The sequence below is a fragment of the Lonchura striata genome, chromosome 6 (assembly GCF_046129695.1).
Source record: "Lonchura striata isolate bLonStr1 chromosome 6, bLonStr1.mat, whole genome shotgun sequence".
NCBI lineage: Eukaryota > Metazoa > Chordata > Aves > Passeriformes > Estrildidae > Lonchura > Lonchura striata.
In genome coordinates, this window is record NC_134608.1 from 1,306,551 (window position 1) to 1,321,462 (window position 14,912).

Below are 14,912 nucleotides of genomic sequence, written 5' to 3' on the forward strand. Positions count from 1 at the left end.
TCTGGAGAGGAAAGTCGGGCTCTGCCTCCACACAAAGCAGGGAAAGACCTAAAGCAGAAAGAGATTGCAAAGGGGTTCCTTAAGCCCAGCCCAGAGGTTTGGAGCAGGGCTGGGAATGCTGCTCATCCCTCCTCCAAATATTTCTATTGATTTATTTATATTTATTTTTATTTATTTTTATTTATTTTCTATTTATTTATATGTACTAATGAGGCCTATATTTTTATTTTATTTTATTTTATTTTATTTTATTTTATTTTATTTTATTTTATATTATTTTATTTTATTTTATTTTATTTTATTTTATTTTATTTCATTTCTTTTTATTTTATTTCAATTTTATTTTATTTTATTAATATTTAAAATTTTTTATTTACTTATCTTCATTTATATATTTATATGTGTCGTGGCTTTGGTTTGCTAATCTAAGATTTTTTTGGTTAATGCATTAATGAGTGTGGGAGGTTCAGTGTTGGTTAATTACTAATTTACTTACTTGTGCTGTGAGGTAGGATTAGGAGAAAGGTAAAGTAGGTTTAAAACTTTAGCAGGGTATAAAGAGAAATTTATTAATAGTAATTAAAAGGAAGAGTAATAAGAAGTAGAATAAAACTTTTAGGATGTTTTCTAACTTTTAGAGTACAGAAACACTCTTTGACCCTTGATGTTTGTAGTTTGTTCTTCACACCATAAATAAACAACCAGAATATGACCAGACATTGCAATTTCTATATTTTCTCTCAGCATGGAGTGGCTGAATCCCTTCCTTCCAATAAAAAAAAACCCAGCAAAGAGCCAGGAGAATTCCAACCTGGAGCTGCATCCCCCTTCCTGCAGCACAGAGACAAAAAAAAAATAATAATATCCAACCTGAGTGCTCCTGTCTGCTCCGCTTAAAATCTGAGCTCTGCCTGGGGGCAGGGGGAGCTCGGACAGAGCAAGCACAGAACTCTCTGGGAGGATGAGTTTGCCCTTGAAATAGAGATAAAAATACTTCAAACCAGGTCACTCTGACATTGGAAAAACTCTTGGCACACTGGGAGCACCAAAAAACCAACAAAGGGCCTCTAAAAATTGGACTTTTGTTGTTTGGGCTTTTATATTTTCCCACTTCTTTTTTTTTTTTTTTTTTTTTAATATATACCACAAAAATAAATTAAATGTGGGTGTTGAAAGAGGCAGGAGTAAAAATAGACTGGCAGGTACCCTTTGAAAATCTGAATTTCTGCAGCGTGTGAGCAAAATTTTCATGACTTTTCTGCAGGAAACACATGAGGAATGCAGCTGCTCCCTGCCTGATCCCAAATCCATCAGGGATGCCTGAAATGCTCACAGATACTCCTTGAAAATCCAAATTCCTGTGGCTTTGGAGCAAATTTTTGATGATTTTTCCATGGAAATGCATGAGGAATGCTGCTGCTCCCTGCCTGATCCTGAATTTAGTCAGGAATGCTTAAAACACTGACAGATATCCTTTGAAATTCCATGTTCCTGCCATTTTTGAGCAAATCCTCCGTGACTTTTCCACAGGAAACACCGAAGGAATGCAGCTGCTCCCTGCCTGATCCCGAACCCAGTCAGGAATGCCAAAAACACTCAAAGTCACTCCTTGAAAATCTGTATTCCTGCAATCTGTGAGCAAATTCTCTGTGGCTTTTCCACAAGAAATACATGAGGAATGCTGCCGCTGCCTGCCGGATCCTGAATCCATCAGGAATGCCTGAAACACTCACAGATGGTCCTTGAAAATCCATATTCCTGTGGCTTTTGGGCAATTTTTCCATGACTTTTCCACAAGAAACACCTGAGGAATGCAGCTGGTCCCTGCCTGATCCTGATTCTACTCAGGAATGCTTAAAACACCCCATTAGAATCAGGAAAAATCCTTGTGAAAATCAACTTTTCCCTTTCCAGCCTCCAAAATTCCCATTCAGATCAATGGGATTCCCATGCAATTCCCTGCCCAAAATCTCCCTCATGCAGGAAACACTTCCAAGAGGGAAATTCCTCCTTCCTACAAATTCCTGATTAGTGGAAAACAGAATGTTGCCACCATTTGGATGCCCCCAGGAACCTCCCTGGGTTACGGCAGGCTCCCAGGGGAGCTGGCGCTCTTCCCATGCTTTTCCTTCAAACAAGAGGAAGTTTTCCCAGCTATTTTTCCCAAAGGAATTGGCTTTCTCTCACCTATGTGCTGTCCATACATGTGATAGTAGAAGCTGAAGCAATAGGCCGTGTTGGTGGCTCCGTAGGGATTTTTGGGAGCGACGCTGAAAACGGGACTGACGAGTCTGGCCTTCTCCCCCTCCAGCCTGGGCCGGGATGTCTCGATGTACATGTAAAAACCTGGAAAAATCCAAAGGAAACCATTGGGATGAGGCCTTCAGCATCTGTGTACATGTAAAAACCTGGAAAAATCCAAAGGAAAACATTGGGATGAGGCCTTCAGCATCTGTGTACATGTGAAAACCTGGAATAATCCAAAGGGGAATCACTGAGATGAGGCTCTCAATGCCAATGTACATGTGAAAACCTGGAAAAATCCAAAGGGCAATCATTGGGATGAGGCCTTCGGTGTCTGTGTGCATGTAAAAACCTGGAAAAATCCAAGGGGAAATCGTTGGGATGAGGCCTTCAACATCTGTGTACATATAAAAACCTGGAAAAATCCAAAGGGGAATCATTGGGATGAGGCCCTCAATGCCAGTGCACATGAGAAACCCTGGAAAAATCCACAGAGGAATCATTGGGATGAAGCCTTAAACACCCAACACAGAAGAAAATCCTTAGGATGACACCTTCAGCATCTGGGATGTCTCAAGGTACATGTCAAAACCTGGAAAAGTCCAAAAGAAAATCCTTGGGATGAAGCCTTCAGCACCCTACACAGAAGGAAATCCTTAGGATTAAGCCCTCAACATCCAGAATGTCTTGATGTACATGCAAAAACCTGCAAAATTCCAAAGGGAAACCCTTAAGATGAGGCCTTCAACACCCCACACAGATGGAAATCCTTGGGATGAGGCCCTCAACACCTGGGACATCTCAATGTACACGTAAAAGCCTGGAAAAATCCAAAGGGAAATCACTGGGATGAGGCCCTCAATGTCCAACACAGATAAATGCAGGAACACCTTGAAATTATCAAGCATCCTGATAATTTTTTACTTCTATCTCCCACCATGTCATTTCTGGGACTCATTTTTTCCTACATGAAGCCCCTGTGTTTCCAAATTCTGCTCCAAAGCTGTGTTTTCCATGAAAACTAAAATCCAGGAAGCAAGCCAGTGTTGGAAAACATCTCCAAACTGATGAATCTTTGCACAAAATCTGAGGGGGTTCAGCCTGCAGTCCTGAGGGGGGGAATTTGTCCCCCCTCATTGAAACATGAATTGTAAAATAAAGGGAAAATATCATGATGGAAACCTTTCAAGGACTATTTTTAACTTGCCATGTCAATCCCAAAGAAGACAATATCAATTTATTCCATTCCTGAAAGTGCCAACCACAGAGATATTATTGAATTGATCCAACCAAATGAATGTGGTGCAGGATGAATTTTTCCCCTTTGGAAGTGCACACAATAAAATAGCAGGAATTACTGTGGGTCTGGATAAATTCAGCTCGATGTGTTGGACTTTTCAAATGCAAATCCCCACTGCAGCCAGGAGCACACCTTAACAGGGGCAGCAGATTGAAAATTGCACTTTTGAACAACAGCCAAAGCAAAAATGGGGCAAAAACCACCTCGTTGTGATGGGCTAAGAGAGCCCAAGGGAGAACTTAAATGACATCAAGCAGGAGAATATTTTAAGATGAGCCAGATTGCCCCACTAGAGTTTAATGTGAAGGGAATTGCTTTGAAAATGGCACAATAAAAATGAGGCAAGGTGGGAATGGCACCATCAGGGGCTGTGCTTTGGGACCTGTCACTCCTCAGCACTGGTAATTCCTTCTAGAAATCCTTGAAGGATTTTGTTCTGAGCTCAGAGCCCCTTCCAGGGCCCAAAGGGGCTCCAGGAGAGCTGGAGAGGGATTTAGGACAAGGGATGGAGGCACAGGACACAGGGAATGGCTTGAAGATGAAGGAGGGTGGATTTAAGTGGGATATTGGGAAGGAATTCCTGGCTGGGAGGGTGGGAAGGACCTGAAATAGAATTCCCAGATTTGCTGTGGCTGCCCCTGGATCCCTGGCAGTGTCCCAGGCCAGGCTGGACACTGGGACAGCCTTGGACAGTGGGAGGGGTCCCTGCCAGGGCAGGGGTGAGAAAAAATGAACTTAAATCCTTTCCTATCCCAATCCTTATGGGATTCCATGATAGGAAATGGCTGAATTGCGAGTCCTGGTCAGTTCCCTTGTCCCAAATTCCTCCCTGCTGGATCTTACCCTCCTTGGAGCCGGTGCGGTCGGCGTTGGGCCCCGTGTTGGGCGTGTACTTCGTGTCCCTCGTGGCAGTGCTTTGTTTTGTCCAGTCAAAGTTGTCGGTGTCATCTTGAGTGAAAAGGCAAATGTTCCCATCCTCAAAGCCACAGTGGAACTCTCCTGCCAAAACAAATAACAGGAATTTACTGGTCAAGGTTTTCCATCCGATCCTTATTTTTCAAATTCCTTGTCAGTTATCCACAGTTTTCTTTAGCAGCAGGCTCAACAAAAAAAAAAAAAAAAAAAAAAAGAAAAAAACAAACAAACAAACAAACAAACAAAAAAAAAAAACAAAAAAAAAAAAACCCAAAAAAAACCTGGGTCATCAATTTGTGCTGGTGAAATTGAAATTATATTTTTATCTTTTTGTAGAGCTCCTCCTGACATATTCAGATATATACTGTGGTTTTTAGAGGTGTTGTCTCTTTTTAAATTTCAAAAAAGCCACGGAGAACAGAATCATTCCCATAAAACATGAAATATGGGGTGAAAAATGTGGGGAGTGGGTTAATGTGATTTGGGAATAAGAGACAGCAGCTTTTCAAATTGTAAACATTATCTCCAAACGGCATCTCCTAAATAATCCTTCATTTGAATAGGAATGGAAAAGGAAGAAGTGGCCACAATAAGGCAAAAGAGCTTTGGGATAGACATGAAGGAAATCTCTAAAAATCAGGACATTGCAGCACATGGAGAGATACCGGGAGGAGAATTGAGTCCCCACCACCAGATTATCATAACAAATTCCTGGGAGGAATATCTGAATCCATATGGGAAGGAGAGGAGCCTGTATCATGTCCTGGACTTTTACAGAGTCCTGGATTTTTACTGAGGTTTCTGTGGTGTATTTGAAGGAAGTGGTAAACACGTAGGTCTAAAGAATAAAAATATTGCCAAGAACCCCAAGGAGGATTCCTGGGATCCTCTCCTGCATGGAATTGTGAGAGCCCAGTGATCCCAGTGATCTGCCCTGCTGGGAGATGATGGGATGAGAAATTCCTCCTGTAATTTAAGAACCAAAACAAAGCCCAGCTTGGAGGCTCAGTTCTCACTCAGAGCATTACAAGAGCATTTACGTTCCCGTGGAGTAGAACGTGCAAAAGCTGAATTTCACTGCATGAACAATTCCTGCTGAGTTTACTCTTCCTGCAAAGTCCATTGATTTATCTGAGAAACGAAGGAAATCTCCCTTCTCAAGGGAGAAGGCAGCTGCCTGCACACGGTGTCAGCTTGGAGGGGTGCAATTTATATTCATTGGCAGGAGAAACTCAAACCCCCAGTGTCGGGGGATTGTTCATCCCTGTTAAACCGAGGAGGTGGATAAATGTTTGCAGGTTTGGGCTTCTGGGGAACTCAAAATCCACTTAAGCCACTGGAGCTTCCTTGTTAATCAGTGAGGAGAGAGGGACCTGGAGCTTAGTGCTGCAACACCCAGGTGATGCTGCAGGCTCAGAAATAAGCTTGGAAAATTCACTTCAAACCACAGGATGCACTCGGAGTGATTTCCAAATATTCCTGGTTCTCCTCCTGCCTTCTCAAAGAACAACACGAGCCCAAAGGGGTCCAGGGGGGATCAGGGAGGAGGTCAGGGGGGATCCTGCCCCTCTGCTCAGCCCTGGGCACATCTGAAGTGCTGCGTCCAGCTCTGGGATCAGCAGGACAGCAAGGACAGGGAACTCCTGGAGCTGGTCCGGAGGACGGGTGTGAGGATGAGGAAGGGCTGGAGCATCTCCATGCCCAGGAGAGGCTGAGGGAGCTGGGGCTGCTCAGCCTGGGGAGGAGACCCAGCTGAGAGGGGCCACAGCCCTGGCTGTCCCTGGGTGTCCCTGTCTGTCCCTGACTGTCTGTCTGTCCCTGTCTGTCTGTCCCTGTCTGTCTGTCCCTGTGTGCAGGAGGTCAGAGCAGCCCCAGGCTCTGCTCCAGGCCCAGCGATGGCCCCAGAGCCTCGGGCAGGGACTGATCCCAGGAATTCCCTGCACAGGAGGCACAGCTCCTGCCCTGGGCAGTGCCCAGCGCTGAGCAGAGCCCAGAGAGGGGCTGGAGTCTCCTCCCGGGATATTCCAGAGCCCGTGGACACAATCCTGTGCCCTGGGCAGGGACTGGCACCAGTGACCTTCTGTGGTCCCTTCCAGCCTGATCCATCCTGGAATTCTGTGCCACTCCAGAGCCACCAGTATAAAACCCTATCCTATAAAACCAGGTTCTCACTGGGATGCAGCTCCCAGAACCTTCCTTGGCCATCAGCACCTCGAGCAGACTGGTTTGGTTTCCCAGGAAATCCATCAACAGCATCGGATCCCCCAGGAGAATTCACTCCCCGAAGCACGGTTCCTTCACTGCTGCCTGAGCAGGATCTGGGATTCTGCTTATCCCTGGTAACCTCAGCGTGGTGGGAGCTGCTCTGGGCACCAGGGAGGGAATTCCTGCCTGGAAGGGCTGGGCTGGAATTCCCAGAGCAGCTGTGGCTGCCCCTGGATCCCTGGCAGTGCCCAGGGCCAGGCTGGACACTGGGGCTGGAGCACCTGGGACAGTGGGAGGTGTCCCTGCCAGGGCAGGGGTGGGTGGGATTCAGGTCCCACCAACCCAAACCAGTCCCTGATCCTTTGATGGTTCCATGATTGCACCCAAACCCTTCAGGAGAGACGGCGACCGATCGACAGCTCCGCCTTTATCCCAAGACCGGGAAGGGAATTCCAAGACGCCACCAAGGCTCTTGGAATGTTCCAGGACTCAAACAAAGGTCTCTAAACAAAGTGCCAGCTGGGCCTCTCCAAGAATTCTTTTTACACCACCTGAGCTCCAAATTCTCTTCATTTACCCCACATTTTCTGGATTTTGCTTCCACCTCCACTTTGACATCTTCCTGCAACACAGAAGTTGCTGTTTCTACACAAAGAGATGAAATTAAAAGGCAAAATTTAAGTGAAGGAGAAAAGTTTTGATCCCCAGATCCAGTCCTGGAGCAAAGTGAACAAAATAAAGGATTTTCAGCCATTCAGCACTTTCTGCACTGGCCCTCCAATGCCTTAAAAAGTGCATAAACACCTTGTGCCCTCAGAGCTTCATTAAGAAATTCCACATCAGCAGAACAAAAGATTTCTTCCTGAGGTGAAGAAGAAAAATAAAATAAATATTCAGGCCAGATGGGAAAAAAAAAGAGAGTCAAAGTTTGCCATTTATTTAATAGTCAAACATTGATTTCATGTGGAATACCTTGGAAAAGGTTAGTGCTAAATGTTCTTGGCACTGAACACTCCTTAAAAAGTGACAGAAGAAGAAAAATGGCAAAAAGCTCCTCAGGCTTTGCTCCATGCTTTAGTAGGAGCATTTAAATAGATCTGGATGGTCTGCAGCTGTTAATTGCTGAGCAGGAGGGCAGGTGGAGCAAGCAGCTCTTCCACAGGTGCTCCAGCCATGGCCCTAACGATGGTGCTAATTAACATTAATGAGAGTGGTGGTTTTTGTCAGGGCACACGGCAGCTCTGGAAGTGGATTCAGGTCATTAATAATTTCCTTGCCAATTAGGGCAAAAGCTGAAGCTGTTCTGGAGGTGAAACCCTTCATTGTAGCACGGATTTGTGTCATCTATTCCCATAAAATCCAAGTTGGATGTGACTCCTGAACATCTCCTCTCTTCTATTATCCAGGGGTGACCTCTAATTGTACAAATTGATTTAAAATCCTTCTGGTTTGCATTAAATGGTTTCTGTTAGGTGATAAAAAATGAAGTGGAGATGTGAGGCTCCACCTCAGAGTTGAAGTCTTTTGATGCTTCTTGCTTGGGTATCACAGAGATTGCATCAAAAGGCAGGATCCAGGGAATGGGATTATTCCAGAAGTGAAGCAGGAAGAGCAGGACTTCAGTTTCCAGTCAGGAATCTTGTCTTGGTTGGATACAGCTCCTCCTCTTTGTTCACACGCCATAAATAAAACCAGAAATTGGCCCAACGGGTTTAGGAACAACAGGGATTTTGTAGGAAGTACAGACAAGGGAACTGGGAAGGGGCTGGAACCCTGGGAGAGTTCCTGAGGAGCTGGGAAGGGGCTGGAGAGTTCCTGAGGAGCTGGGAAGGGAATGGAGAGTTCCTGAGGAGCTGGGAAGGGGCTGGAGAGTTCCTGAGGAGCTGGGAAGGGAATGGAGAGTTCCTGAGGAGCTGGGAAGGGGCTGGAGAGTTCCTGAGGAGCTGGGAAGGGGCTGAGCCTGGAGCAAAGGAGGCTCAGGGGACCTTGTGGCTCTCACAGCTCCTGCCAGGAGGGGACAGCCGGGGGGTCGGGCTCTGCTCCAGGGACAGGGACAGGAGGAGAGGGAACGGCCTCAGGCTCAGGGCAGGCTCAGGGTGGGCACAGCAGGAATTTCCCCATGGAAAGGGGGCTCAGGGATTGGCACTGCCCAGGGAGGTTTGCAGTGCCCATCCTGGAGGATTTCAAGCCTTTGTGGAGGTGGCACTTGGGGCCCTGGGGCAGCGGTGGCCTTGGGGAATGGAGATGGGATGCAGACCAGGATTTATGTCTTACCATGGGATTATATTCAGAAAATCTTCAGGGTAAGCAATCAGAGCAGAATTCTGCCATAGCTTTGGCCACCTGAAAGGAGTGACCCTGGGGACCCTGCAGCTTTGGTGGAAAATCTTTCCAGTCCCTCCCTTGAGCCGACACATTCCTTATTCCCATTCAGATGCCGCCCACATTTCATCATGATCCTACAAGACTTTCGGAAAATTAGCTCGAGATCTCAAAATCCTAGAGGAGCGTGAAGCACTTGGGATTGTATTTTTTCTTCCCATCAGAGCCTAGATTTAATATATTAATTATCAGGAGCTTCACTCCCTGCTCGTTAGGCTCCATGGGAGAGGTTCCTGCAGCTCCTGGCAGCTTTGAGCTAAGCCCTGCTAAATTATTAACATGTTGGACAAGATCTTCTGCAAATAAGTTTAAAATTTACACAAAGGCTTAAAGGTGAGTCTGAGGAATGGAACAGGGCCTGCTCCTGCCTGGTGGCTCTGCCCTGCAGCAGGAAAGATGGGACCTCATTCCTTAGGTGGGAATAATTTTGGGATGTGCAATTAAAAACAAGAACATGCTGTGACAGAAAATATGGATTTGTTGGGATTTGGGAGAATGTGATAGAGTAGGGAGATGTGGGACTGTGGGAACAGGGTGGTTTTATCGGGATGTGCCAAAGCTCCATCCCAATCTCCTGCCTGGATATTTGCAGGGATTTGGTGCCCATGGAAAAGTGGAAGAGCAAAGTGTGACTTTGACATTCCCAGCCTGGGACATCCCTGTGCCTGATCAGGTCAGAGTTCTCATTTCCAGTCATGCCTGAGGAGCTGTGTCCTGAGAATTTGGGGAGAACCAGGATCCACTTGGGGTCTCTCCATTTCTCTGTGAAATAAATCTGTGATTCCTGGACCTCTGTGGGGAAGAACGTCCTTTAGTTTTGGTGTCAATCTGCCCTAAAAAGCGTGGAAATAACTCCAGAACCACAAGGAAGGCTCTGGGGAGACCTTAGAGAACCTTCCAGAGCCTGAAGGGGCTCCAGGAGAGCTGGGGAGGGACTGGGGACAAGGATGGAGGGACAGGACACAGGGAATGGCTTGAAGATGAAGGAGGGTGGATGAAGGTGGGATATTGGGAAGGAATTCCTGGCTGGGAGGGTGGTGAGGGGCTGGGCTGGAATTCCCAGAGCAGCTGTGGCTGCCCCTGGATCCCTGGCAGTGCCCAAGGCCAGGCTGGACATTGGGGCTTGGAACAGCCTGGGACAGTGGGAGGTGTCCCTGCCCTTCCATGATTTCCCATTGCATCCTCAACACCTCCTGGGCTGCTCCACCACAGCTGGATCTGAATTTTATCCCACAAATATTTTCCTTTGGGTGAAGCCTCTGGGGCAGTGAGAAAGATGAGCTGGAGCTGTGATTTTCCTTCCTTTATCCTTGTTGGAATAAAAGGAATCCCAAATGACACCTTCAGGTGGTTCCTGCCACCCGCGGGCTGCAACTGGAAGTAAAATACTTCAACTTTACTTTTCACCTGGAAGTTAAAATACTTTGAATTTACTTTTGAACTGCGAGGGACAACCAATTCAAGGACTGTTCTTCATGGCATGAAAGATAAAATAATGCATAATTTAAATACTTACGGAGATGTGGATTCACCGGAGCTGGAAAACAGAAGGAAAATAAAATTAATGCAAAGAAAAAAATCTGATTCATCAATATTCAGATTATCCTAAATTTCCTCTTGCTGAATATTGAAATTCATCTACTTTACACCTGAAGAGGTTGGAAGAGAATGAAATCCAAACCTTCACAATGTCCACAATATCCTAAGCATGGGAATGGCTTCCCAGGTCAATCCAGAGGAATCTCTGCAATGCTAAAACCTGGGAATGGGACTGAAGGAGGGGTTGTTCTCCGGCTCTGTTTGCAGAAGGAGAAATTTGAGGATGGATGATTTAGGAAAAGGCCCGTCTGCCACAGGCCCACACATGTGGGCAGCAGAAGGAGGCTGAGCTCAGGGCTGGAATTGAATTTTATCCACAGAAAATCCAAAATTAAATTTTATCTCCAGTTAATGGGGACATCTGACAATGCCAGAGCATCACTCCAGGTTTTCTCGCTGCCCTTCCTTGCTTTAATCCCAGCCTAAGATTCAGCAAAATCCTAAATTCAGTCTGGAGTTTCCACACCAGCTCTAGATCAGCACCACTTTATCTGAAACACCAGCAGTGATTTGCTCCAGTGTCATCTCCCTGAAAAACCAAATTTTTACATCTTTTACCTACAAATTACCCCTGATTCTCCAAAAAAACCTCAATTTTACAGGATCCCCGAGTGATTGAACCTGGGATTAGCCGCATGCGCTGGCAGCTGCATTGACTGAGGCTTGATTTGTAATTAATGCGGGGGTTTGGATGGAAAATCTCATCAGGTGTCACCTCCAGTCACACGGTTTGGATTGTTCCCAGCGGAGCAAAAATGATGCTCTGTGTCACACCCAGGCACAAAGCAGGCAAGAAAATAAATGTGGTTAAGCTGAATTTATCCAGCATCATCAACTTGGGGGGAAAAACCTCCAAAACAACCAGAAAAAAAAACAAAAAAAAAAATCTAATTTTTGGAGCAGCACAGCTGCAGGACAACGTGTAAAGGAGGTTGGATGCTCCTGGAGAAGTTTGGGATGGGAATGGGATGGGTTTAGGGGAAGCTTTTATCATTTTGGTGGGAACTTTGTGGCAGGAAGATGGGGAAAAACAAGGAATTATGGAAATGTCACATTTAGGGATCCTTCAACTTCTTCTTCTTGCTCATTAATTTCAATTTTTATAGCAGAAAATGAAAATAAAAAGAGAAATTCAGTTATTCATTAAATAAACACCCAAAATAAGTATTTGGAGGGATTTAACAGAGGATTGACTTTCTGGGAACACAGCAAACACGATGTATGGGTATTGTATTTTTCTTGTTAAATTGAAGTGGATTAATCTTTGTCAGGGTGACCTTTTAGAGGGAAATTTATAAAGCCCGTCCATTATTCCTTATATAAATTTATAGATTATATAATCTTGCAAAGGACTACAAACAGCTGCTGCTTTTTTAAAGACAATAATTCACATTAAAATAAAAACTGCTCATTCTGGGGAAAAAAACCAACTTTGTTTGCAGATTTTTCTTTAAAACTCATGCTTCAAAACAAGAATCAACTCTAAATATGCTGTTTGATGAAGCTGGCATTCATTTATTCAATTTTTTCCTTTTTTCCCACAAAAAAAAAAAAAAAAAAAGGATGGGATTCTGGGGTTTGGCTGTCCAGAATTATTTTGTTTGGGTGATTTTGTTGTTATGAGAGATGAAGATTTTCCTCTGTCCCAGTTTCTCCCCTTCATTTTTGGGATGGCCACACTTATGAGATGGAAATTTACAAAGCCTTTTCATTATTTCTTATATAAATTTATAGATTTTATAATTTTTTATAGTAGCACAGTCGCTGGGGTGTTTTTAAAACAATAATTCACATTAAAATAAAAACTGCTCATTCTGGGGGAAAAAAAACCTTAGTAAATTTTTATTCAAAACTCATCAAGGATCCACTTGAAATCTCCAATTTCATGAAGTTGATGTTAATTTATTCCAACTTTTCCTTATTTCCCACAAAAAATGGATGGGATTTTGGAGTTTGGCTGCCCAGAATTTCATTAGTTGGATGTTTTTGTTTTTATGAATCATCCAAGAGATGAAGATTTTCCTCTGTCCCCATTTCTCACCTTCATTTTTGGGATGGCCACACTCATGACGTGGAAAATTTATAAAGCCTTTCCATTATTTCTTATATAAATGTATAGATTTTATAATATTCCATAGGAGCATAGTCACTGAGATTTTAAAACAATAATTCCCATTAAAATAAAAACTGCTCGTTCTGGGGGAAAAAAATATTTGCAAATTTTTCTTCAAAACTCATCAAGGATCCACTTGAAATCTCCAATTTCATGAAGCTGGCATTAATTTATTCCAACTTTTCCTTATTTCCCACAAAAAATGGATGGGATTTTGGGGTTTGGCTGCCCAGAATTTCATTAGTTGGATGGTTTTTTTTTATGAATCATCCAAGAGGTGAAGATTTTCCTCTGTCCCCATTTCTCCCCATCCTTTTGAAGACCACGCCCATGACCATGCTCATGACATTATCCCAGGACTGGGAACAGTCACGCCATTCCGGGTGACCCAGAACATTCCCAACCCCCTTTTCCTTGGATTTTGGATCCTCACCGCTGTATTTGATGACCCGGATGGTGGAGTCACCCTCCCCAAATCGGGTGATTGGCGTCAGGCGGACCTCGTAGGCCTCGGGCTTGATGAGCTCCGTCAGGTTGTAGGTGATCAATTCCCCCTTCTGGATGTTCCCGTTCACCGTGATCTCCTGCTCCCACCAGCGCTGCTGCCCGGCCTGCAATCCAAAAAATTCCAAAATATCCAAAGGTCAGACATTCTGGGATTTGGCTCCACCTAAAAAGCAGAGTAGACCTGGGCAACCTTCAAAATTCCAGAAGAACCAACGAGGAATACAACAAGGGATTCAACAAGGGATGAACTTCATGAGCTATCCCACCATGGAATGTTTCTGTAACAAACCACACCAAAAATTCGGAATATTTCTTCCAGAGGGCACTCCTTCCCTTCCCCACAGAAATCAAATGGCACTTGGGTGGGTTTTGGGGCAGGAAAAGTGTGTGGGAGCAGACCTGGGCAACCTTCAAAATTCCAGAAGAATTAGAGATGGAACAAGGAATGAACTTCCTGAGTTTATCCCACTGTGGCGAATTTCTGTAACAAACCACAACAAAAATTGGGAATATTTCTTCCAGAGGTCCAATGGCCCTTGGATGTGTTTTGGGACAGGAAAAGTGGAGCATAACCCAAATTCATGAGGATTTGGGACACTCAGCAGGCAGGGATTACAGCCAAGGAGCAAGGATGAGTTTGTGGTGATCTGAAACACCTAGCGGGTCTTGTGGCATTTTAAAATTTTTAAATCCTCAATTGTTAAAAAAAAAAATCTGTGCTTTACACTTGAAACTGGCTTGTCAAAAATCTGAAAGATCTTTCCTTTTGCAAGGAAAAGCGCTTTTTCCTTTCAAAATTGTTGTCCACCCTGGAATCCAAAGGACTCAAAGGTCAGAGATTTTGGGATTTGGCTTCACCTTAAAAAGCAGAGCAGACCCTGGGCAACCTTCAAAATTCTGGAAGAATTAGAGATGGAACAAGGAATGAACTCCCTGAGTTATCCCACCGGAGAATTTCTGTAACAATACACACCAAAAATTGGGAATATTTCTTCCAGAGCTCCGATAGCTCTCTTGGGCATGTTTTGGGACAGGAAAAGTTGGGTGTTACCCCAGTTCCTGAGGATTTTGGATGCTCATCGGGCAGGGATTACAGCCAAGGAGCAAGGGCCAGTCTGTGGTGATTAAGTTTTAAAAAATAAATAGAATTCATCTTTTTAAGCCACATTTTATGTCATTATGTCAATGATATCTGTGAGCACTGTAGGACAAAAATTAAAAATATTCCCTATTCCAACTCATCTTTGGATAAGGCAACAGAGATTTCCCAAAGAATTTCATTAATTAATGATGAAAAATTGCAATTACCCAGAGCAGACATGAATTTCTATCTAATTCAGCCTCTGCTTTGAATTCTTGCCCTTCTTTCTAGATGCAATAAAATCTCCATTATTTTCTCCTTTTGGAAAGGAAAAAAACTGGATTTTTCCTTTCAGGATTATCCCTTCAAAACCAGGGTTGGATATTGATATTTCTCCATAGGAAACAACACAGATTTTGATTTTCTTTTTTCCCTTGCAATCAACACCAGCTCTGGTCTAATCCTTATTTTTTACCATGGAAACCAGAGGGAAAAAATCTGAAACAACAGAAAATTGTTGCTGCGTTGGATGGAAAGCAACCCTAATTTTCCAGCTATGCTGTGGA

The 14,912-nt window shown here is 44.2% G+C and overlaps 1 protein-coding gene across 2 annotated transcripts in view; it reads right to left on the reverse strand.

The window, feature by feature from the left end:
* Window positions 1-14,912, reverse strand: part of MDGA2 (MAM domain containing glycosylphosphatidylinositol anchor 2) — a 192,767-nt gene that overhangs the window by 7,713 nt on the left and 170,142 nt on the right. For both annotated transcript variants that reach the window (XM_021536048.2, XM_021536049.2), the window contains 4 exons: window positions 13,192-13,369; window positions 10,563-10,583; window positions 4,388-4,543; window positions 2,188-2,346 (listed from right to left, as the gene is read on the reverse strand). In XM_021536048.2, the coding sequence (XP_021391723.1) occupies window positions 2,188-2,346; window positions 4,388-4,543; window positions 10,563-10,583; window positions 13,192-13,369 (514 nt within the window). The remainder of the gene's footprint in view (window positions 1-2,187; window positions 2,347-4,387; window positions 4,544-10,562; window positions 10,584-13,191; window positions 13,370-14,912) is intronic.